Source organism: Elephas maximus, chromosome 15 (genome assembly GCF_024166365.1).
Source record: "Elephas maximus indicus isolate mEleMax1 chromosome 15, mEleMax1 primary haplotype, whole genome shotgun sequence".
NCBI lineage: Eukaryota > Metazoa > Chordata > Mammalia > Proboscidea > Elephantidae > Elephas > Elephas maximus.
The window spans coordinates 80,061,901-80,083,670 of record NC_064833.1 but is presented as its reverse complement, the minus strand read 5'-3'; the positions used below and the strand labels follow the sequence as shown (position 1 = coordinate 80,083,670).

The 21,770-nt window shown below is 41.3% G+C and overlaps 1 protein-coding gene across 1 annotated transcript in view; it reads right to left on the bottom strand.

Annotated features, from left to right (window-relative positions):
- Positions 1–21,770, bottom strand: part of GGH (gamma-glutamyl hydrolase) — a 40,042-nt gene that overhangs the window by 17,803 nt on the left and 469 nt on the right. Inside the window, exons 2-3 of the mRNA XM_049854026.1 lie at positions 11,207–11,318; positions 4,743–4,793 (exon numbers count right to left, since the gene is read on the bottom strand). Of these exons, the coding sequence (XP_049709983.1) occupies positions 4,743–4,793; positions 11,207–11,318 (163 nt within the window). The remainder of the gene's footprint in view (positions 1–4,742; positions 4,794–11,206; positions 11,319–21,770) is intronic.

The window sequence follows — 21,770 nt, the reverse complement described above, 5'->3', positions numbered from 1 at the left end:
AAGTTCTTTCTTATTACATAAGCAGTTAAGATTATTAAGGAAAATAAAAATAAATAAATAAGGAAAAATAGAAAATGAAAAATACGGGCAATGTTAACCCATTCAGAAACAACCCCAGTTAACAACACTTTATTGCATATTCTTTCAAAACTTCTTTGATAAACAAGTTTATTTAATGAAATAGAATGTACATAAATTAAAGGTAAATAAATTGGGGAGGGAGGGTACACAGAGCTCTAAATATAGAGCCAGAATTCCAGGTACAGCTAGGTTTAGATGAAGGTAACCAATGACGCCAAAATCAATGGCAGGGCCATAATCCCCAGTGGGTTTCAGTTCACAAAATACACACACACACACACACACACACACACACACACACACACATATACTTTTGTTTGTTTTTACTATAAGGAGTAACCTGGTCATAAAAACATATATAGGTTAGAATTAAATATCTATGAGAATTTAATTCTATATTACTATCCTGAGATCTCTTCAGAGATAAACATAAAATTAGAAAAACCTGAGAAGACAGCAATTACAATTCTAGAAAAAGTCCAGGAAAAAACAAGGCAGAATTCCAATTGTTTGATTTTATTTTACTCTACCCATAAATGTATTTTTATTCCAACATTTTTAATTAATTTTAAATTTAAAATTATGTAACGGTTTGTGAAATAATGAAGAATATTCTAAAGAGATGATGTTTTTACGTTGGATTAAACAAACTCATAGCTGTCAATCAATTCCAACTCACAGCATCCCTACAGGACAGAGTGGAACTGCCCCATGGGGTTTCCAAGGCTGTAATCTTTACAGAAGCAGACTGCCACAGCTTCCTCCCGAGGAGCCGGTGGTGGGCTTAAACCGCCGACCTTTCGGTTTGCAGCAAGCACTTAACCACTGCGCCACCTAGGCTCCTTGTTAGATTAAGCATGGGATGAAAATTTGAAAATATTTATATATTAATTCAAGTTATGTGAAATACCACTTTTGACATTGTTTTCATTCAACAAAAATATTGCATGTCTCCCATGAGCCAGTCTCGGTGCCAGCCTAGAGAAACAAAGGTGAGTAATCTTTGCTGTGAGGACCATCAGTCTAGTAGAACACATGGATACATATATATATAAACTATGAAGCTGAACACCTGCCACTTAACCATAGAGAAAACGCTGCAATTAAAAGTGGCTGAATGAAGACTCATTAGCAGCTCTCCCTTTTCACTGACTCAGTACTAAATAGCTGCCTCTGGCCAAATTTTGTGTATTTAACCCCAAAGTCCCTTCATAAAGGAAAACTTGACTGCCCTTCCCAGTTAGCAAACTCCTTTAAAGTAAGGCTGTGTCCTTTCACCTCTGTATTCCCCACAAACTAGTATGGGGTCTACGGCTTAAGAGGGATTCAATAAGGGTGTTTTGGAAGTTGTACTGGTATTTTCTGGCAACATATGCGCCCCAATTTTCCCACCACGAAGCCTGCCTTTGCTGCCTGGGAGAGGGAGGCGGGCTAGGAAGGGAGTGGAGAGAGGTGGCGCTACAGGAAACAGGTTGGGGAGGATACAAATTGGACTCCCTTGTCAATTCAAGAACCATTGCTGGTTGGACAAGGCACACTGAGGAGCTGGATAAACTGAATACCAGGAATATTTGTTCCTGCCTATACCAACTGACTCCAGATTCCTATACAAATAGGAGCACAGTTGGGGGGCAGGGAGATGAAATGATTCCATAAGAACACTTCTGAGGTTTTACCATTATGTTCTAGCCTGGATTTACTTACCTTTGTACCTGCCAAAGCATCTGGCACACAATCCGTGTTGTAAATGTTTTACTAGACTGAACCGGTTTTATAGTAAATACTTATGGAACCCAAATGAACTGAAGGCAAATGATTTTTCTGAACACAGCTTTACAAAAGAAGAATAAATGAACATGGTTTTAGAAGTAGGATTAAAAGGCTTTATAGTGAATAAGCCTCCCTGCCACCCTACCCCCAATCAGAAGCACTGTTAGTATTCTGTTGACCTGATATAAATGCTATGCATACCTCCTCACCCCGACCTTAAAAACAAAAGCGAACAGTTTACTATACACACCACTCTGTGCCTTGCTTTTCTCACATAAATATATCACACTGTCCACATAACAGCAGCGATCCGGAGTAGCACCTATAGCTATCCTCCTGTTTTAATGCCTGCATAGTATCCTATCATGCACATACAGGCTATTTTATTTAAATAATTCCCAACTGATGGACTACTGGGTGGTTTCTAAATTTTGGATATCACAAACGATGCTGCAGTGCATATGCTTAGGCCTAAATCTTCACACGAGGGCGGGGGGAGGAACATATCTGTAAAACAAAATGCCTCCTAAGGATTTCCTGGATCAAAAGATGGTACATTTTAAATCTCAATAAATACTGCAAAGCTGACCCCCAAGAAGGCTATATAATTTACACTCCTGTTAATAAAGTATGAGAATAGTTGTTTCTTCATATTCACACCATAGCATATTAGCAAATTTTCACATCTTTTCCAACTTGATAGTTCAAAAAGGGTTTTTAATTGCTGTAATTAGCTTGCCTTTAATTATGAGTCAGGCTGAACATTTTTTCATAAGTTTAAAAGTCTCTTTCTGTGAGAATGTAAAACGGTACAACCACTTTGGAAATCAATTTGGTGCTTCCTTAAAAAGCTAAAAATAGAAGTACCATATGATCCAGCAATCCCACTCCTTGGAATATATCCTAGAGAAATAAGAGCCATCAAATGAACAGATATATGCACACCCATATTCAATGCAGCACTGTTCACAACAGCAAAAAGACAGAAACCACCTAGGTGCCCATCAACAGACAAATGGATGAACAAATTACAGTATATACACAGAATGGAATATTATACAATGATTAAGAACAATGAAGAATCCGCGAAACAACTCACAATATAGATGAATCTGGAAGATATGCTGAGGGAAATTAGTCAGTTGCAAAAGGACAAATATTGTGTAAGACCACTATTAGAACTCAAGAAAAGGTTTAAACACAGAAGAAAACATTCTTTGATGGTTACAAGGGTGGGGAGGGAGGGAGAGGGAAATTCACTAACTACATAGCAGACAAGAATTATCTAAGGTGAAGCAAAGGCCAACACTCAATACAGGGGAAGTCAGCACAGCTGGACTAAACCAAAAGCTAAGAAGTTTCCTGAATAAAACCAAACACTTCAAGGGACAGAGTAGCAGGGGTGGGGACCTGGGGACCATGGTTTTGGGGGACATCTGGGTCTTAAGAGCTTGCAAGCTCCAATCTAAGATGCATCAACTGTTCCCAATCCATCTGAAGCAAAGGAGAATGCAGAACACCAAAGACACAAGAAAAATATCAGCCCAACAGACAAAAAACAAAAAACCAAACCCACTGCCGTCAAGTCGATTCCAACTCATAGCGACCCTACAGGACAGAGTAGAACTGCCCCATGGAGTTTCCAGGGAGCGCCTGGCGAATTCAAACTGCCGACCACTTGGTTAGCAGCTGTAGTACTTGACCACTACACCACCAGGGTTTCCCAAGAGACAAAAGGGCCACATAAACCAGAGGCTCCATCAGCCTGAGACCAGAAGAACTACATGGTGCCAGGCTACCACCAGTGACCACTCTAACAGGGAACACAACAGATTCCCTGCCGGAGGAGGTAAAAAGTGTGGTGCAGAACCCAAATTCACGTAAAAACACCAGACTTAATGGTCTGACTAGACTATGAAATATAAAATAATACTCGTGAAGAGTGTGCTTCTTAGTTCAAGTAGATACACGAGACTAAATGGGCAGCTCCTGTCTGGAGGCAGGATGAAAAGGCAGAAAGGGATAGGAGCTGGCTGAATGGACATGGGAAACCCAGGGTCGAAAGGGGGAGTGTGCTGTCACATTATAGGGATTGCAACTAGGGTCACATAACAATATGTATGTAAACTTTAGTATGAGCTAACTTGAGCCATAAACTTTCGCCTAAAGCACAATAAATGAATAAAAAAAGAAAAAAAAAGTCTCTTTCTGTGAGCTAAGCTACACTTTGTGGTCAAGCCAGAGGACAGAGAAGTTTTTTCCATGTTCTATTCAAGTTACCATCTGAAAGACAACCAATCAATAAGCTCAAACCTAATACTTATGAATTGCCTAAGCAGGCAGTATGCCATGTCATTCAAAGTGGCTTCAAAACATTTAAGCTAAGCATTAAAAGAACAAAAACTATGTCACACATGTAAACATACATATATATACACACACACACACACACACAAGGCATATCTACATAGCTTGCATGTATTTCCCAGCCTGCCTTCTTTGCTTTGCAGGACTTCTGCATCTAACAACAAAAGAATTCCTATAAAAGAACTCAGAAAATTGAATGCGTTAGACCACTCTAAGATGGTAAAAAAAAAAAAAAGATAGTTACGTGGGGATATATATGACACAGTGATACTTGCGAAAGCCAGAACTCCAGGAGACGGCCTTGTTTTTCCAGGTCTCATGAGTTTTTTGCCTTAGACAGGGTACAGCTTACCACTTTTATATCACTCTCTATTAGTGGAAAGTATTTTGAGTTTTCCTTCTCCGATGGGTTTCTGCCTTACACAGGTTCCGGCTTTTACAGGTTTTACTGTATTTACATGTATTTTTTACAAAAGCACAAACTTACATGTATACACTACATCAAACCAATGCTCCCAACTTACCCGTTAATAGACTTGAAAAGCTTTTCATATTCTTGATCTGTAAGATTCAGCCTGAAAACAATAAAAATTGTTATAAAATATCCATTTCCAAAACTTCAGAAAAAAAAAGTAAGGCTCTAAGTGAAGTCACCACATTAATTTTTTCTTAAAGCCAGATAAAAAACAATTGTTAAATTCCAGGCAATATGACTTCACCTTCCCAGAGGCATTTTTTTTTTCAAACTACATAAAAGCCACATAATTATATCCTTAGTTTGCTAATCAGACAAGTAAACATCCCTTTCTGTGGTCAAATTGTTACCAGAATAAGGTTCTTGCCTCTCACTGGTCAAGAATGAGCAGGTAAAGCACGTAGTTTTCCACAGGAGCAAAGCTTTATCGAAGAGGCTTGCAAGTGCAGATGAGGAGGGCCTAAAGTAATGCTTACCCCTGCCTTACAGAACAAAACACAGGTCTGGGTTTTTACAAGCTTTGGGGTAGGGAAAAGATTCACATTTATTCATAGGCACAAGCAGGGATATGTTAACTACGTGCAGCGGCTTTCCAAGATGGCTTCTGCCCCAGAGGGCTCTGGGATTCGTAGGACTTATTATGGGGTGTCACACCTATGCAGTCTCTCAATCCCCGGGCCCCTCACTGCCCCTGGTGGAAGGTCACACAGCGGTCACAGGTAGATGTTCTGCATGTCCCTGGGGCTAGTTTTCTCCAGCTGCTTCTGAAAGACAACTTTAAATAAGTTTGTGGGCTATTTTCTGATATCCCTCCTCACTGCTCTGGGGAATGGCTTTGTTTCTGTGACCTGGCCCACTTCCTGTACTTTGCAGATTTGGGGGCCCCTCTGTTCCCTGTATTATAATGTCATCTGATATTGTGAAGTATGTGTTAATAAAAAGCACAAAACTTGAGCACCAATAATTTCTCTGCTAAACAAGAACTATAAGGGCATTCAGCAGTTTTACATAGAAACTAAATGAGCTTTATTAACAAGTCTATCTCAGGCTCTGGCAGCTCTAGCTGATAAAAACAACCAGTCCTATACATTCCAAGTCACTGGTTCACCCAGCACCCACCATCCGCTGCAACTCTTCGGAAACTACTATGTATTCACAAGTCAGATCTAAAGCCTGACTTTTGGGTAAAAAAATTTAACTTTACCCAAAGAAATGTGGTCTTTCCCCTAGGTTCCCGAGAGGGAAAAACCTTTGGAATCTCCTGAATAACTGAGGTGTCTTTGTTACCTAAGAAGCCTCTAGGCCACGCCTAAGAGTTTGCAGTAATGTGGTGAGGGCTGGCCAGGACAGAAAGACCACCTTGGGACTTGGCCCGGCCTGGGGGCGGGAAGGGCATGATTTAATCAATCATGTCTCCACAATGAGGTTCCAATAAAAGCTCCAGATCTGGAAGCTCCATGGGATTCCTAGTTGGTGAAAGATATCCATGCACATGGAAGGCAGCATGCCCGTTGGGACATGGAAGCTCCATGTCGGGAATCCTCCGAGGCCTTGCCCTATGCATCTCTTCATTTTTATCCTTTTTTGCTATAATAAAGCTGTAATCATAAGTATAGTGCTTTCCATGAGTTCTGTGAGTCATTCCAACAAATTATCAAACCCAAGGGAGTAGCAGGGCCAGCAGGTCAGAAGTGAGAGGGGCTGGGAATCCCGAGTTTATGGCTGGTATCCTGAGGGTGTAGAAGGAACCACTGGGACAGCCCAACAGGAATTTGGTATTTCTGTCACAGCAGCACTAAGAAACGAAGACAAACACCCGAGCTGCCTCCCCTCTTCCTCCTCCTCCTACTAGAGTCCTTAAGCTTCAGGAACAAACCGCAGCTTACTCTGGGGTCTGATGTTCTGACCAGACAGGCAGAAGGGCTGGAGAGAGAAAAACTCGATACAGGACCAGGAAACTCTGGCTGGAACCTATCAAGGGCTATGAACCTCCCGGGGTGGCTACGGTGGAGGGTCTGCAGCTGTGCTTAACTCAAATGAGTCAAGTGACCCCCTGGAATATAAAGCTGGGTGAGTTATGAGACTTTGGAATCCTTCTCCTACAGTGGAAAGTTGGGTATGCATTGTCTCCATCCCTTCTGGACACCCTTCAACACCTGGGGGAATTGGCTCACTATGGAACTGTTTCTGTTGTTTGCTGTCTACTTTCTCTGGGTAATAAAACGGCTTTCTCTGTGCCAACAGTGTGTAACTGTCCCGTGTGTGCAACTGGATCAGACAAGAGGTTGATGCTACTGGTTGGGGTCCTCATCCTATTGTCTTGTGGGTGTTTCGGATCTTAGGACTGACTGAGACAAGCTGCATGTGCAAAGCAGTAGCCAGCAGGTCAGAAGTGTGGGATCCCAGGGGGGAGTCCTGAGCTTGAGGCTGGAATCCTGAAGGGGTAGTGGGAAACCTCAAATCTGCAGCTAGCGGGTCAGAAGTCAGGGTGCCCTGTGGACTACAAAGCCTGCAGCTGATATTTGAAGTCTTGGGCCTAAATGGCAGTCTGAAGGATGATGTACTTTTAACTTGTGAGATCTGACCTAGTTCTGGGTGGTTGGGGTCAGAGGAAGCAGTGCTGCACGGGCAGCTGGTGTCAGAAATGTACAGAGAAGTGGGAAGTTGGGATCTGATATTTGATTACTGATCCACACAGGCTATAGAAAGTTAACTGTGGACACTAGACAAATTAATGCAGACATGCCTAATCTGCCCATGTAACTTATTCTGGAGGACCCTTGATCAAACACCCCTTAAGGGTCGCCTAATAATCACCATGTTAATGATGATTTTAGCCCCTTTCTCCAGAAAAAAAATCAATGGGATTAATCTGTGACAACTGGCTACAATCTTTACTTAGGTCACACTGAGATCCGCTGGTTCTTCCAAAAGATAAATCAAATGCAAGAACAAGGAAGACAGCATCATGTTTGTGAAATTCTTGCAAAAACTCTCCTACATTTAGCAATCTTCAGTGTCGATAAGAGAATAACAAGGTATATGCCCTCTGAACCTGCCAGTAAAGAAGTAGGAGATTTAAGATCGGATGTCAATCAGGGTCCATTTTTTCTGCCCCAAGAAAAAGGGCTGTTTTTTTGTTTTGTTTTTCCGGGGAACAGGTAGGAAGCAGGTAGGACACCTCTCCCATTATTAAGTAGATTACCTATGATGCAGAACCTGGCTATGCTTTCCCCTCTGTGTTATTTCCTAAGTCCAAATGAACCACATGGTTTAAGAAGTCCTAGCCTGTGCAGAAGTTCACAATTAATGCCCCTCTGGGCAGACAGCCACAGAGCAGTGAGCAGGTTGGCATGGTGCTCTCCACTGCCTTGAGTGGAAAATAAAAGGGTGGCCGATTCTGCCATTGTAACCAACAGGGAGGGAAGTGAGACCCCATGTCCCTGATATTCTGCCAAGTACAGTCTTCCCAGATTGTGCCAGCAAAGAAGAAACCAACCAGCTATGACCCAGAATCTTTCCCATGGGTCTTTAAACCAGGAGAGGGATCAGATAGCCAGTTCCTGGGTGGTACAGTTAACTCACTTGCCTCCTAACTAAAAGCTTGGCAGTCTGAGACCACCCAGAGGCCCCCACGTATTACCCTGTTTCTACAGGGTAACAGGATTCTAATTCTAAGCAATATGGATTGGAATGTGTCCTCCAAAAATGTGTGCTGGAATCCTAACCCCTATACTTGTGGAGAGAAGCCCTGGTGGCACAATGGTTAAAGGGCTCAGCTGCTAACAGAAAGGTCAGTGGGTTCGAACCAACTAGCCGCTCTATGGGAGAATGATGTAGCAGTAGGTTTTCATAAAGATTACAGCATTAGAAACCATATGGGGCAGTTCTACTCTTTCTTCTAGGGTCACTAGGAGTCAGAATCCATGACACGGCAACAGGTTTGGATTTTGGTTATACCTACAAATATAATCCCATTTGGGAATAGGATTTTCTTTGTTATGTTAATGAGGCTACATAAGTGGCTTGGTTAACCAATTTTGAGATATAAAAATAGCATATTAGATACAGAGATGCAAGCACAAATGCAGGAAATATAGACACCACAAGAAAATTGCCAGGAAATTGAGGAAAAGAAGCTGACACAATGATTTTCCCCCAGAGTGGGTGGAGAGAGAGCCTTGCCCTAGAACCACTGCCCTGAATTCAGATTTCTAGCCTCCTATGATAAAAAAAAAAATTTTTTTTTTTTTTTTTTTTTTTATGATAGGAAACCCTGGTGGCATAGTGGTTAAGACCTAAAACTGCAAGCCAAAAAGGTCCAGGCGCTCCTTGGAAACTCTATGGGGCAGCTCTACTCTGTCCTATACGGTCGCTATGAGTCGGAATCAACTTGATGGCAATGGGTTTTTTTTTTAACTATGTTTGTTAAAGCACCCACCAGTGGCATTTCTGTTACAGCAGCACTAAGAAACCAAGACAGAGACCCAAGCTGAAAATAAACTTGTATGCCAACAGTAACATTCTCAGTGACTCTGTCATAAATACCAATATTTTACAAGTCATCCAGTTTCAAAACTTCAGTCATTCCTATCCCATCTATCTAGTTCCTCTTTCTTGTACTCTATCGTCCTATTAGTCACTGAGTCCTGTTGACTTTTTAAAAGAACATTTACATATCCCTCAGCCAGGGCCCTAAACCCAAGAGCTCATTACTTCGCACCTAGCCAACGACAACAGGCTCTGAATTGGTCTATCCGCCTTTTGTCTCTCCTGCAGACCATCATGGAAACCCTGGCGGCATAGTGGTTGAGTCTACAGCTGCTAACCAAAAGGTCGGCCGTTCAAATCCACCAGGCGCTCCCTGGAAGCTCTATGAGGCAGTTCTCCTCTGTCCTACAGAGTCGCTATGAGTCAGAATCGACTCGACAGCAATGGTTTTTTTTTTTTTAATGGACCATCGCGTCAGTAGCCCATCATGTCAGTAGCCCATCATGTCATTACCACCTGAGTGGTGCAAACGGTTAATGCCTTCAGCTGCTAACCAAAAGGCTGAGGTTCAAGTTCACCCTGAGGTACCTTAGAAAAAAGTCCTGGCAATCTACTTTAAAAAAAATCAGCTACTGAATACTGTACGTAGCACAGTTCTACTCTGACACACGTGGGGCTGCCACGAGTTGGAGGTGACTTGAGATGGTAAGCAGGTTTGGGAGGCAGGGATGGTTCTGTGGCAGAATTCTCGCCTCCCATGCAGGAGACCTGGGTTTGATTCCAGCCAACGCACCTCACGCACAGCCACCACTTGTCTGACGGTGAAAGCCTGCATGTTCTATGATGCTGAACAGATTTCAGGGCAGCCTCCAGACTAAGATGGACTAGGAAGAAAAGTGTATGGACCTGTATTCTGAAGACTCTCAGGAGTCTCCCCTCAGTTCTAAAGCACCTGCGCTACTTGGGTTTCAAATAAGATTTCATTTGAAAAGTTAGATTTGTTACTAAGAAATTAAAGACTAACGTCTAAAAGCAAATGCTTATCCTGGGATCGAGACAATTAAGTTAGATGAAAAGCAGCAAGCTAGAAGACAACCCTTATGACTCTAAACTTCTTGGTACAATTCTCTGAACTGTAATATTTTCATTATCATTACTGTTCTATTTAAACTATTCTTTGTTACAATTTTTCATTACTGAATTATTTATAAAGACAGGTTCTACAGAATAAATAATTGTGTTTTGTATGTGAAATCACTTACGATGGATTCAACAGGGAGATCCCATGACACACTAATTTTGGCTGAAAATGTATTATAAATTACCCATAAGGTTTTGTTTGTTAAAAAAATTTCAACTCTTTCAAAATCAAAATATGAGATGAATCATTTGATTCCTAATGGGCCACTGTATTACAAGAGTGCCTTCAAACAGCAATATCAATGCTTTGCACTGAAGCAACACTGCTACGTTAGTCACTTACAAACTTTTAAAGTAGAGCGTGAAAGTGTCTTCAAACTGCAATACCTGCAACACCTACGATACCTGCAAAAGCTGCTTAAAACTGCTACACCAATACTGTATACTGAAGCAACATTGCCACATGAGTTATTTACAAACTTTGAAAGCAGGGCGTGAAAGCATTTTAAAAGTCACCAAAATCAACCTCTCCTTGATTCCTCACCTGTTCGCTTATGGTAATAAAAAAAAATGGTAATGTCATGGAATAAAGCTGGTTAAGCTGCAGATTCTTTTCCTCTTATTTTTCATGGCATCTGATGAGGACCACCTTTTCTGGGGTAAAGGAAATTATCATTTATTCTTGATGCTAATGCCTAAGACCTACTAAGGATGTTACAGATACACGCAGCTTCGCATGTTAAACCATCTAATGAGAGACTCTCAGCATTACGTCTGTGGCAAAATTAAGTGTAACGTTAGGAGAGCCAGATAATGACAGACTGATTCTAAAGATAAAGCACCTTGGCTTTTATACACAATGTAGGAAATGTCAAACCATACCTTACTGGTACAACTCTTGCACCTGCAGACTCCAGATATTTTACGTAGGATGCAGCAATATAGTATTTTCCAAGATTTTTCATCTTATTATGGCACCTTTGCATTAATATTCCTAAACAGCAGAACAAAAACAAATTTAGTTTCAAGAAATTATCTTTTTGGCTGCTCAGAAACTGAAACTCATCACAGTAAAATACCCTCTTCCAATTCACAGAACTAAACATGAAGTTTCTCCCACAAAAGCAGCGGTGGATTTGGGGAACTTGAGGAGGACGATCTGAGTTTTAAGTAGCCTCCCCTCTCTTGCCACATCCAAACCAAAACACATTGCTGTTGAGTCACTTCCAACTCATAGTGACCGTGTAGGACACAGGAGAACCGCCCACAGGGTTTCCAAGGAGTGGCTGGTGGATTCAAACTGCCCATCTTTTGGTTAACAGCCAAGCTCTCAGCCGATATGCTACCAGGGTTCCCACATCAGGGAGGCCAAGCAAGTCCCAAAAGCAAGTTTACAAGATCACCAGCACCCTTCCTGTAACCAAAAATGGATCTCACAGTAAACCAAAGCATACCCTGTCGCCATCAATCAATTCTGACTCATGGAGACCCTACAGGCGAGTATAGAACTGCCCCACAGGGTTTCCAAGGCTTTATGGAAGGACACTGCCACATCTCTCTCCTGTGGAGCAGCCCGTGGGTTCAAACTACCAACCTTTTGGTTAGCAGCCTAGCACTTAACCACTGCACCACCAGGGCTCCTGATCTCGAGTAGAGACTCTTAAATCTAGGCAGAGACTGCTCCTTCATACATTCACCCAAAGACACATTTCCTTGACAACAAAAGAGTAGAAATATCTTCCACCCACATCTTCCCAGCATCACCAACACCACCTAATCCAAGCACCTAACATCTTGCCTCCCAAACTATTATAATAGCTTTTCTAAAAGTTTCTCTATATCCTTTCTTAACCTCTCCCCCAACTCCAACCATTTCTCCACATGGAAGCAAACTGGACCACATCCCCATTCTTTCATTCATCCAATACATATTAACAAATAATATTATGTGCCAGGCACTGTACTAGGTGATGGGCATGTGAATGAACAAAATAGACAAAAAACCCTGCCCTGTAGGTTTTATTTCCAGCTGGGGTGTGGGGAGGAAGAACAAACGATAAACAAGACAAAAATGTAAACTGTAAATATGATGGCTGATGGGAAATCCTAGGGAGAAAAAGTAGAGGAAGGAGGTGGGGAAACAGGGGTCTCTTAAACAGTGTGGCCTGGAAGTCCTCTTTGAGAAGGCAGAAATAACTTTAGAGGGGTAAGACTGAGCAAGCTGTAGCAGGTATCTGGAGAAAGAGTGGTCCAGTGCAAGAAACAGCACGTGCAAAGTCCCTGAGTCAGGTGCCCGTCATACAACAAGGAGTTCACCTGTCAGAGCCTGGTGAGCCAGGGGAGAAAGCAACAGAAAATACAATCAGGGTGATAAAAGGTCAGTGGAGTCACAGGTCAATCGGTCTTCAAACTTCATAAACTCTACAAGACCTGAATTGCTCTGCCCCACCCACCTCTCTGGCCCCCTACCCACTCTCTGGCCTCCTCTCCCTCCTAGTTCTTCATGTGTGCTCAGCCATCCTGGCACTTGCTCTCTCCTCCACCCAGAATACCCTTGGCCCCGTTCCAAAGATCTAGTTACCTCTACTCATCCTTCATCCCAGCACAATCACCTTTTCATGAAAACCTTCCCTAAGCAAGCATGGTTGTTATTATACCTCTCAGAGCACCACACACCTCTTCTTCATAACATTTCATTGGGTAATAATTTTACCTTATGGATTTGATTATTTGATTAACATCTTTCTACCGTCTCAGACAGTGAACTCAGTGAATCTGGTTTTGCTCACCACTGAAACCCCAGCCCCAGTACAGGCCTGAAAACTAGTACACCATCAAAACATGCCTGTCCAGTGTGTGAACCTGCGCCATCATCCAGTACTTCACCACCTGGAATGCTCATCACACTTGAAATGGCTCTGTCAGCCTCCTGACAGGAAGGGCTGTCACCTGTGTTATTCACTTCTATACTCGCAGCTTCTTACACCATCTAGCATTTATTTAGCACTTTCAGTTAACATTTGTAGAATGTCAAAATATATAATGACTAAGAAATTTACTTGAATTTATAAGCATTCTTTAATAAAATACAAGTATCTCAGGAAGGATAACATCCATGTATCATTATGATCTTGTTCAAAAGGACTATTTTTCTCCTCACTGGTTAAGATCATCTTCACTGAGGAAAACAAAGTTTAGCTGAGGAAATAATAAATAAGGAGGGCCACAGGAAATGTTGTATCAAAGGGCAGGAAGGGGTGAGGTGACACACACACACAGACAAAATACCTTGGAGCATGTCTTAGGCTGGGTTCTCTACAGAAGCAAAACTAGTGAAGTGTATACACATATATCTATGTGGGTGGGGGAGAGATTTATCTCAAGAAAGTGGCTCATGTGGTTGTAGAAGCTGGCAAGTCCCAAGTCCATGTGTCAGGCGTCTGGTTAGAGGTTTCTCCTGGCTCACAGCAGAGGCTGTAGCCAAGTCAACCTTGATGAACTGAAGTTCATGTTGCTGAGCCCACGCATAACCTCCAACCTGCCACCATGGCCACTTTGTTCATGAGCCCACTGGGCAATGACTGGAGTGGCTGAGGAAAGAGGATGACTGGTTTCCACAGAACATGTTATCCTATCCACTTGACTGTTCAAATCCTACTCTGCCGAGGTCACCCTTTGGTGAGCATTCACATGGGACACAAATATCTTCACTTCTTTGGCCCATTCAGAGCAGTCTATCCACATACCTCTTCCCCATAAATCCTTGTCTCCAGTTTTCCAATCACGTTCCTTCCAAGTCCCTCATCATCCAGCCAAATCATTGGCCACAGCCCATGAATCGGTATGCAATCACACAGCTGGGCATTTCTCCTACCAAGCAAGTGACCAACCAGGTGCATTCCTAGAAGTTCTGCTCATTGGGAGAATTTCCCTTCATCACCCTCCTTCAGGGAGGTCCCAGAAAGGGGCTGCAGTGCTTCCACTGTCCATTTTTGAGTGGTGCCTACATATCGTGCAGAACTATCTATAAACCAGGCATGAGTTTTCTCTTCACATGGGAGTGAGAGGGCTGGTTCTGTGGGCAGGAGTGATTCAATGGAATTCAGGGGCTCAGTGTCCCCAGTTTCCTGATTATCTGCCCATATGTCCCCATCCCAAGTTTCAGGATCCCATTTCTTCCCAATCAATGCCCTCACTTTAACTTCAGACACCATCTAAGGTTGAGAATTCATTTGGCATTGTAATTCAATTACTCTTACAATAAGGCTCTGAGTTTGGTTTTTGGCAAGATCAGCTCTTATTACTACAAAAAATAAGCCTTTCTGTCAAGGCACAAGTGGAAACTTTGAAATCATTTATGTGGAGCTTGAGCTTTGACTCTGAAGCCCTTAGCTCATCTTTTTCTTTCACCACTTTGTCTAGTGAAAGAAGTACCAACCAATCAGCTTCCTTATACTTCCCATTCTGACAAAATTGTAGAAAAGTATCAGACATGCAATCATCCAGAACCTTGCCTCTCACCAATACTTGAGCTATTGGTGGTGATACTTTGCATATTTCTATTGCTACTTCATGCCATGGATTAGCAATACCCTCTTTACTAATGCAAGCAGAGTCATCAACATCTTTAACACAAACCAGACTTAGAGAATCAATTTAAAAAACTCATCCTTACAATACTGTTTCTCTTAAAACAATATTGGTGCCAAATGACATAGGCTGGGTACTCTAGAGAAGTAAAACCACTGAAGCATATACAGAGAGGGACAGAAAGAAACAGAGACTGATCTCAAAGAAGTGGCTCACACAGTTTTAGAGGCTGGCAAGTCCCAAGTCCGTGGATCAGGCATCAGGCTGGAGCTTCTCCTGACTCACATAGCTGTGAGAGCTAACAAACTCAAGATCAGCAGGTCAGAGGGCAGGCTGCCTGCTCACAGGCTGTGAAGACTTTGAATCTAGGATTGGTAGGTAAGATGGCAGGCTGCTGGTTCACAGGCTGCAGAGGCCAACGAATCCTAAGGTCAAAAGGGAATACAGCAGGCTGCTGGTTCAAGTCTCAGGAATGGAGATCGGATGATGATGAGCCAGATGTAGGATCCAGACGAGCAAAAGCCAGCGAGTTTTGTCAGATCGTCCATACACTGGATAAACATCCATATATTATATGCAGGCCACAGCCCTGAGAAAACTCCCCTTACAAGTGACTGGCTAATCACACTGTGGAACTGATTACATTATATCACAAAATGAAGGATAACTACATCATTAACTGCCACATTACATCATTACATAACTACCACATTACCTCATTACATAACTACCACATTACCTCATTACATAACTGCCAAACCCACTGAGAATCATGGCCCAGATGGCCATGGCCAAGTTGACATACAACCTTAACCATCACAGGGCACCATGGAAACACACACAAAAAACCAAACCGAGGAGGTGGGGCCAAGATGGTGGAGTAGTCAGATACTTCCTGAGGTCTCTCTTACAAAAAAGACCCAAAAAAACAAGTGAATCAATTATATATGACAATCTAGCAGCTCTGAACATCAAAGCCAAAGTTGAGGAGTCAGACTAAGTGGCAGGGGGAGGGAGACACAGTTCAGAACAAGAGAGGATTTGTCTGGCCTGACCTGGCCAGCACCCTGCAGGCTACATTAGCTGGCGCATAGGGGCTGAGGCAAGCAGTAGCACTTGGGACCCATTTCCCACATCAGGAGAAACCAGGTGGCGAAGCGTCAGCGGAAGCCTCCAGAACCAGGGAGAAGCGGTACTGAATCGGTGCAAGTTAAGTACAAGTGTCTAACCTACCGCACGGGATCTAAAAAACCCTTCCCCCCTCTGGGAAGTACCTCTCTTCCATTTAACTGCTCCCTCCCTGCTGGTCCTGGTCTGGCTTAAGCAATGCTGCACCCTCTGAGCAGGAAGTAGGATACATCATGCGCCCCAAGCCATTCTCCCGGCTTTGGTGAGGGAACGAATTAACAAACAGGAAAAAATAATCTGCCAACTACCCTAAGCCAGGACCTCACGGCAGGCACAGCCCCTCTGCATGCCTTTCACCCCTGCCTAGACCTGTGGGGCCCCATTTCAACAGCACAGGCCCCTATTAGCACAGTACATCAGGGTATATTCCTCAAGCCTATTTTCAACGGCAGCAGCTGAGGGGGAGTGGCAGATTCACAACATCTGACAACGCCCTGCCCATTAAGCAGGGTCCTTACCTACCAACATCAGGGGCCCGAGGACTGGTGGCTCCACCCACTCCACCTACCCACCGGCGACAGGGGTCTGAGAAATAAGTAGTGCCTCCCAGTCCTTAAAGCCAACAGCACTGGGTGCCCAAAGTCCAGCTGCAAAACCCACACCACCTACACTTTCTAGGCAACAGGGACATGCCTTCCGCCCAGGCACTCGGGCAGCAGTCAGCACCCTGCCTTGCTCAGCACTTAACCCCCTACCACAGCCAGATACCTGTGCCTGCTCCAATCACCCCTGCCCATCTAGGACTGTAGGGGAGAGCCTGTACCACATACTCGGGGACCGACAACATGGACACCTGAGCTGAATTCACACAAGAAAAGTAAACAGACTCTTGGGCTCACATACCTCGTAACAGTTCTAACCACTTGGTGATAGGACACGAAAGCTTCAAAGACACCAATAATCAAAGTAGGTCACATGAGCAGTATATTTGGGCACATCCAAAATAAAATAAAACAAGAAGCTAGGACACAGTAAGCAAACATAAAATAAACAAATATAATAACTTATTGATGGCTCAGAAACAATGGTCAATATCAAGTCACATAAAGAAGCAGACCATGATGGCTTCAGCAAGTGATGAAAACAAACAACTAAGAAACCTACTGGAGGAAGACAAGGTCTTGGAATTACTGGAGGTAGAATTCAGAAGATTAACACACAGAGTTCTTCAAAAGATCAGGAAGGAGATCAGGCAAAACACAGACCAAGCCAAGGAACACACAGACAAAGCAACAGAGGAACTTAAGAAGGTTATACAAGGACAGAATGACAAATTTAACAGGCTGTAAAAATCCACAGTGAGACAGCAAACAGAAATCCAGATTAACAATAAAATTTCAGAATTAGACAACTCAAGGAAGCCATAGGAGCAGAACAGAAGCAACAGAAGTCAGAATTAGTGAGATTGAAGATAAAGCACTTGACACCAATTTATTTGAGGAAAAATCAGATTAAAGAATTTTTAAAAATTATCTACAAGTGACTGGAGTACCAGAAAGGGCAGGATAATAGAAAATATAGAGAGAACTGTTGAAGATTTGTTGGCAGAAAAATTCCCTGATAGATCATGAGAGACAGGAAGATATCTATCCAAAAAGCTCATCGAACCCCACACAGGGTAGATCCCAAAAGAAAGACATATTATAATCAAACTTTCCAAAACCAAAGATAAACAGAGAATTTTAAGAGCGGCTAGGGATAAACAAAAAGTCATCTAAAAAGGACAGTCAATAAGAATAAAGCTCTGACTACTTGGCAGAAGCTATGCAGGCAAGAAGGCAATGGGATGACATATAAAGCCTTGAGGGAAAAAACTCACAGCTAAGAATTATATATCCAAAAAAAAAACTGTTTTTCAAATATGATGGCAAAATTAGGGCATTTCCAGATTAACAGAAATTAACGGAATCTGTAAAAACTAAACCAAAATTACAAGAAATACTAAAGGGAGTCCTCTGGTTAGAAAATCAATAACATTAGATTATCCAAGACCAGAACACGTGCCAGATCAACCAGATATCAACCCAGATAAGGAAGTCACAACAATGAATTAAATACTGAAAACAGGCAAACAGAGATGCCAATATGTAAAAGATGACAACATTAAAACAAAAAAGAGGGACTAAATAATGTAGTCATAGAACTTTCATATGGAGAGGAAATGAAGACGATATCAGGAAATAAAAGACTGGCTTAAACTTAGAAAAATAAAGGTAAACATTAAGGTAACCACAAAGGAAACCAACAATCCTACACATCAAAATAAAAAGAAAAACATAACCACTCAGCAAATACAAAATCAACAATGAAAAAGATAAAAGAAGATAAAGAAAAATGACTCAGCACAAACAATTAAGTGGAACAATAAAACTGTGAATGTCAAAAAGACATCAAAATGACAGCGCTAAACTCATACCGATCAATAATTACACTGAATATAAATGGACTATATGTGCCAACAGAGAGACAGGGAGTGACAGAATGGATTAAAAAACACAATCCATCTATATGCTGCCTACAAGAGACACACCTGAGACTCAAAGACACAAACAAATTAAAACTCAAAGGATGGAAAAAAATATATCAAGCAAACAACAATCAAAAAAATGCAGGGGCGGCAATATTAATCTCTGGCAAATTAGACTTTAAACCCAAATCCACCACAAAGAATAAAGAAGGACACTATATAATGACTAAAGAGCCAATACGCCAGAAGGACATAACCATAATAAATATTTACACACCCAACAACACGGCTCCAAAATACATAAACGAACTCTAACAGCATTGAAAAGTGAGATAGACAGAGCTCAACGATAACAGTAGGAGACTTCAACAAACCACTTTTGGTGAATGACAGAACATCCAGAAAGAACCTCAGTAAAGACACAGAATATCTAAATGCAACAAACAACCAATTTGACCTCACAGACATAAACAGAACACTCCACCCAACAGCAGCCAAGTATACTTTCTTCTCCAATGCACATGGAACATTCTCCAGAACAGACCACATATTAGGCCACAAAGCAAGATTTAACAGAATCCAAAACACTGAAATATTACAAAGCATCTTTTCTGACCATAAAGCCATAATAGTAGAAATGGATAACAGAAAAAGCAGGGAAAAAAAATCAAACACTTGGAAACTGAATAACACCTTGCTCAAAAATGACTGAGTTATAAAAGAAATTAAGGATGAATAAAGAAATTTCTAGAATCCAATGAGAATGAAAACACTTCCTATCAGAACCTTTGGGACACAGCTAAAGCAGTGCTCAGAGGTCAATTTATATCAATAAATGCACACATACAAAAAGGAGAAAGGGCCAAAATCAAAACACTAACCCTACAACTCGAACAAATAGGAAGAGTGCAGCAAAAAAACCTCATGGGCACCAAAAGAAAGGAATTAATAAAAATCAAAGCAGAATTAAAGGAAATAGAGAAAAGAAAAACAATCGAAAGAGTTAACAAAACCAAAAGCTGGTTCTTTGAAAAGATTAACAAAAGTGAAAAACCACTGGCCAAACTGACAACTGAAAAACAGGAGAGGAAGCAAGTAAGTCAAATAAGAAAAGAAATGGGTGATATTGCAACAGACCAAACTGAAATTAAAAGTCATAACAGAATACTATGAAAAAACTGTACTCCAACAAATTTGAAAACTTAGAGAAATGGACAAACTTCTAGAAACACACTATCTACTAAACTAACATAAACAGAGGTAGAACAACTAAATAAACCTATAACAAAAGGAGAGATTGAAGAGGTAATAAAATTCCCCCCCCCTCCAAAAAGCCCTAGCCCTGACAGCTTCACAGGAGGATTCTATTAAACTTTCAAAGAAGAGTTAACACCACTACTACTGAAGGTATCTCAGAGCACAAAAAAGAATGGAAAACTCCCAAACTCACTCTATGAAGTCAGCATAATCCTGATACCAAAACCAAATAAAGACACCACAAAAAAAAGGAAATTACAGACCTATATCCCTCATGAACTTAGATGTAAAAATCCTCAACAAAATTCTAACCAATAGAATTCAACAACATATCAAAAAAATAATTCACCATGACCAAGCAGGATTCATACCAGGTATGCAGCGATGGTTCAACATTAGAAAAACAATCAATGTAATCAATCATATAAATAAAACTAAAAACAAGAATCACATGATTTTACCAATTGATGCAGAAAAGGCATTTGACAAAGTCTAACACCCATTCATGATAAAAACTCTCAGCAAAATAGGAATAGAAGGAAAATTCCTTAATGTAATAAAGGGCATTTATACAAAGCCAACAACCAACATTATCCTAAATGGAGAGAGTCTGAAAGCATTCCCCTAGAGATCGGGGACCAAACAAGGATGCCCTTTATCACCACTCTTTTTCAACACTGTGTTGGAGGTCCTAGCCAGACCAATTAGGCTACGTAAGGAAATAAAGGGCATCCAGATTGGTAAAGAAGAAGTAAAAGTACCTCTATTTACAGATGACATGATCTTATACACAGAAAACCCTAAAGAATCCTCATCAAAAGCACTGAAACTAATAGAAGAGTTCAGCAGCAGATCAGGATACAAGATAAACATATAAAAATCAGTTGGATTCCTCTACACCAACAAAAAGAACATCAAAGAGGAAATCAGCAAATCAATACCATTTACAGTTGCCCCCAAGAAGATAAAATACTTAGGAATAAATCTTACCAGAGATGTAAAAGACCTATACAAAAAAAAACTACAACACATTACTGTAAGAAACCAAAAGAGACCTACATAAGTGGAAAAACACCTTGCTCATGGATAGGAAGACTTAACATGATAAAAATGTCTATTTTACCAAAAGCCATCTATAGATACAATGCAATTCCGATCCAAATCCCAAGGACATTTTCTAATGAGATGGACAAAAAGATCACAAACTTCATATGGAAAGGGTGATTCTAGGAAAGAGAAAAGAATGCCCTCTTTCCTTTTCTCCTCCTTTATGGACCCACAATTCTCAACACACTACCTATAATTATATTTTGAGGTTTGTTGTTTTCTTAAAAACAAAACAAAAAAGCTCTCTGGCTTCCTTGGGGAATCCAATCATTTTACATAACTATGAAACAAGACATTCCAAATTCCAAATGGTGACACTACTCATACATAGGAAAAATACTCTACTTTTTGTTTAGTTACATGGTACAGTGCTCATCTTTGTGGGAGAAAAATTAAATAGCATGAATGACATAAACCTACAGCTAAAATAAAGTCAATTTTAACTGTCCAAATATATATAAGCATAAATTACTTTTTGGCAAATTTTAATCCCAGGCTAATTTCTCCCCGGTAGCTTTTCCCCGTCTGTGTGTCTAATGCAAACTGGTTTTATTCTTTTTAAAACATAAATTTGCTGGAAACGAAAAATTACATGCATCACGTTTACACCAAAAGATTTAGATTAGACTCATACATGCCACTGCTGCCCTCTACTGCTGAAGATGACAAAGTCCAAGGTAGACCTTAATTTCTTGATTATCTAGTCGATTCCATTTTTTTATGTATAGAGCCTTGTATCTTCAAATGTGCCCTCAGCCAGCGAAACTGTAATAAATACAATTTAAGTACAGAAATTGTATAATTTGTAGAGACTCCTAGCTATATATCCAAAGAAAA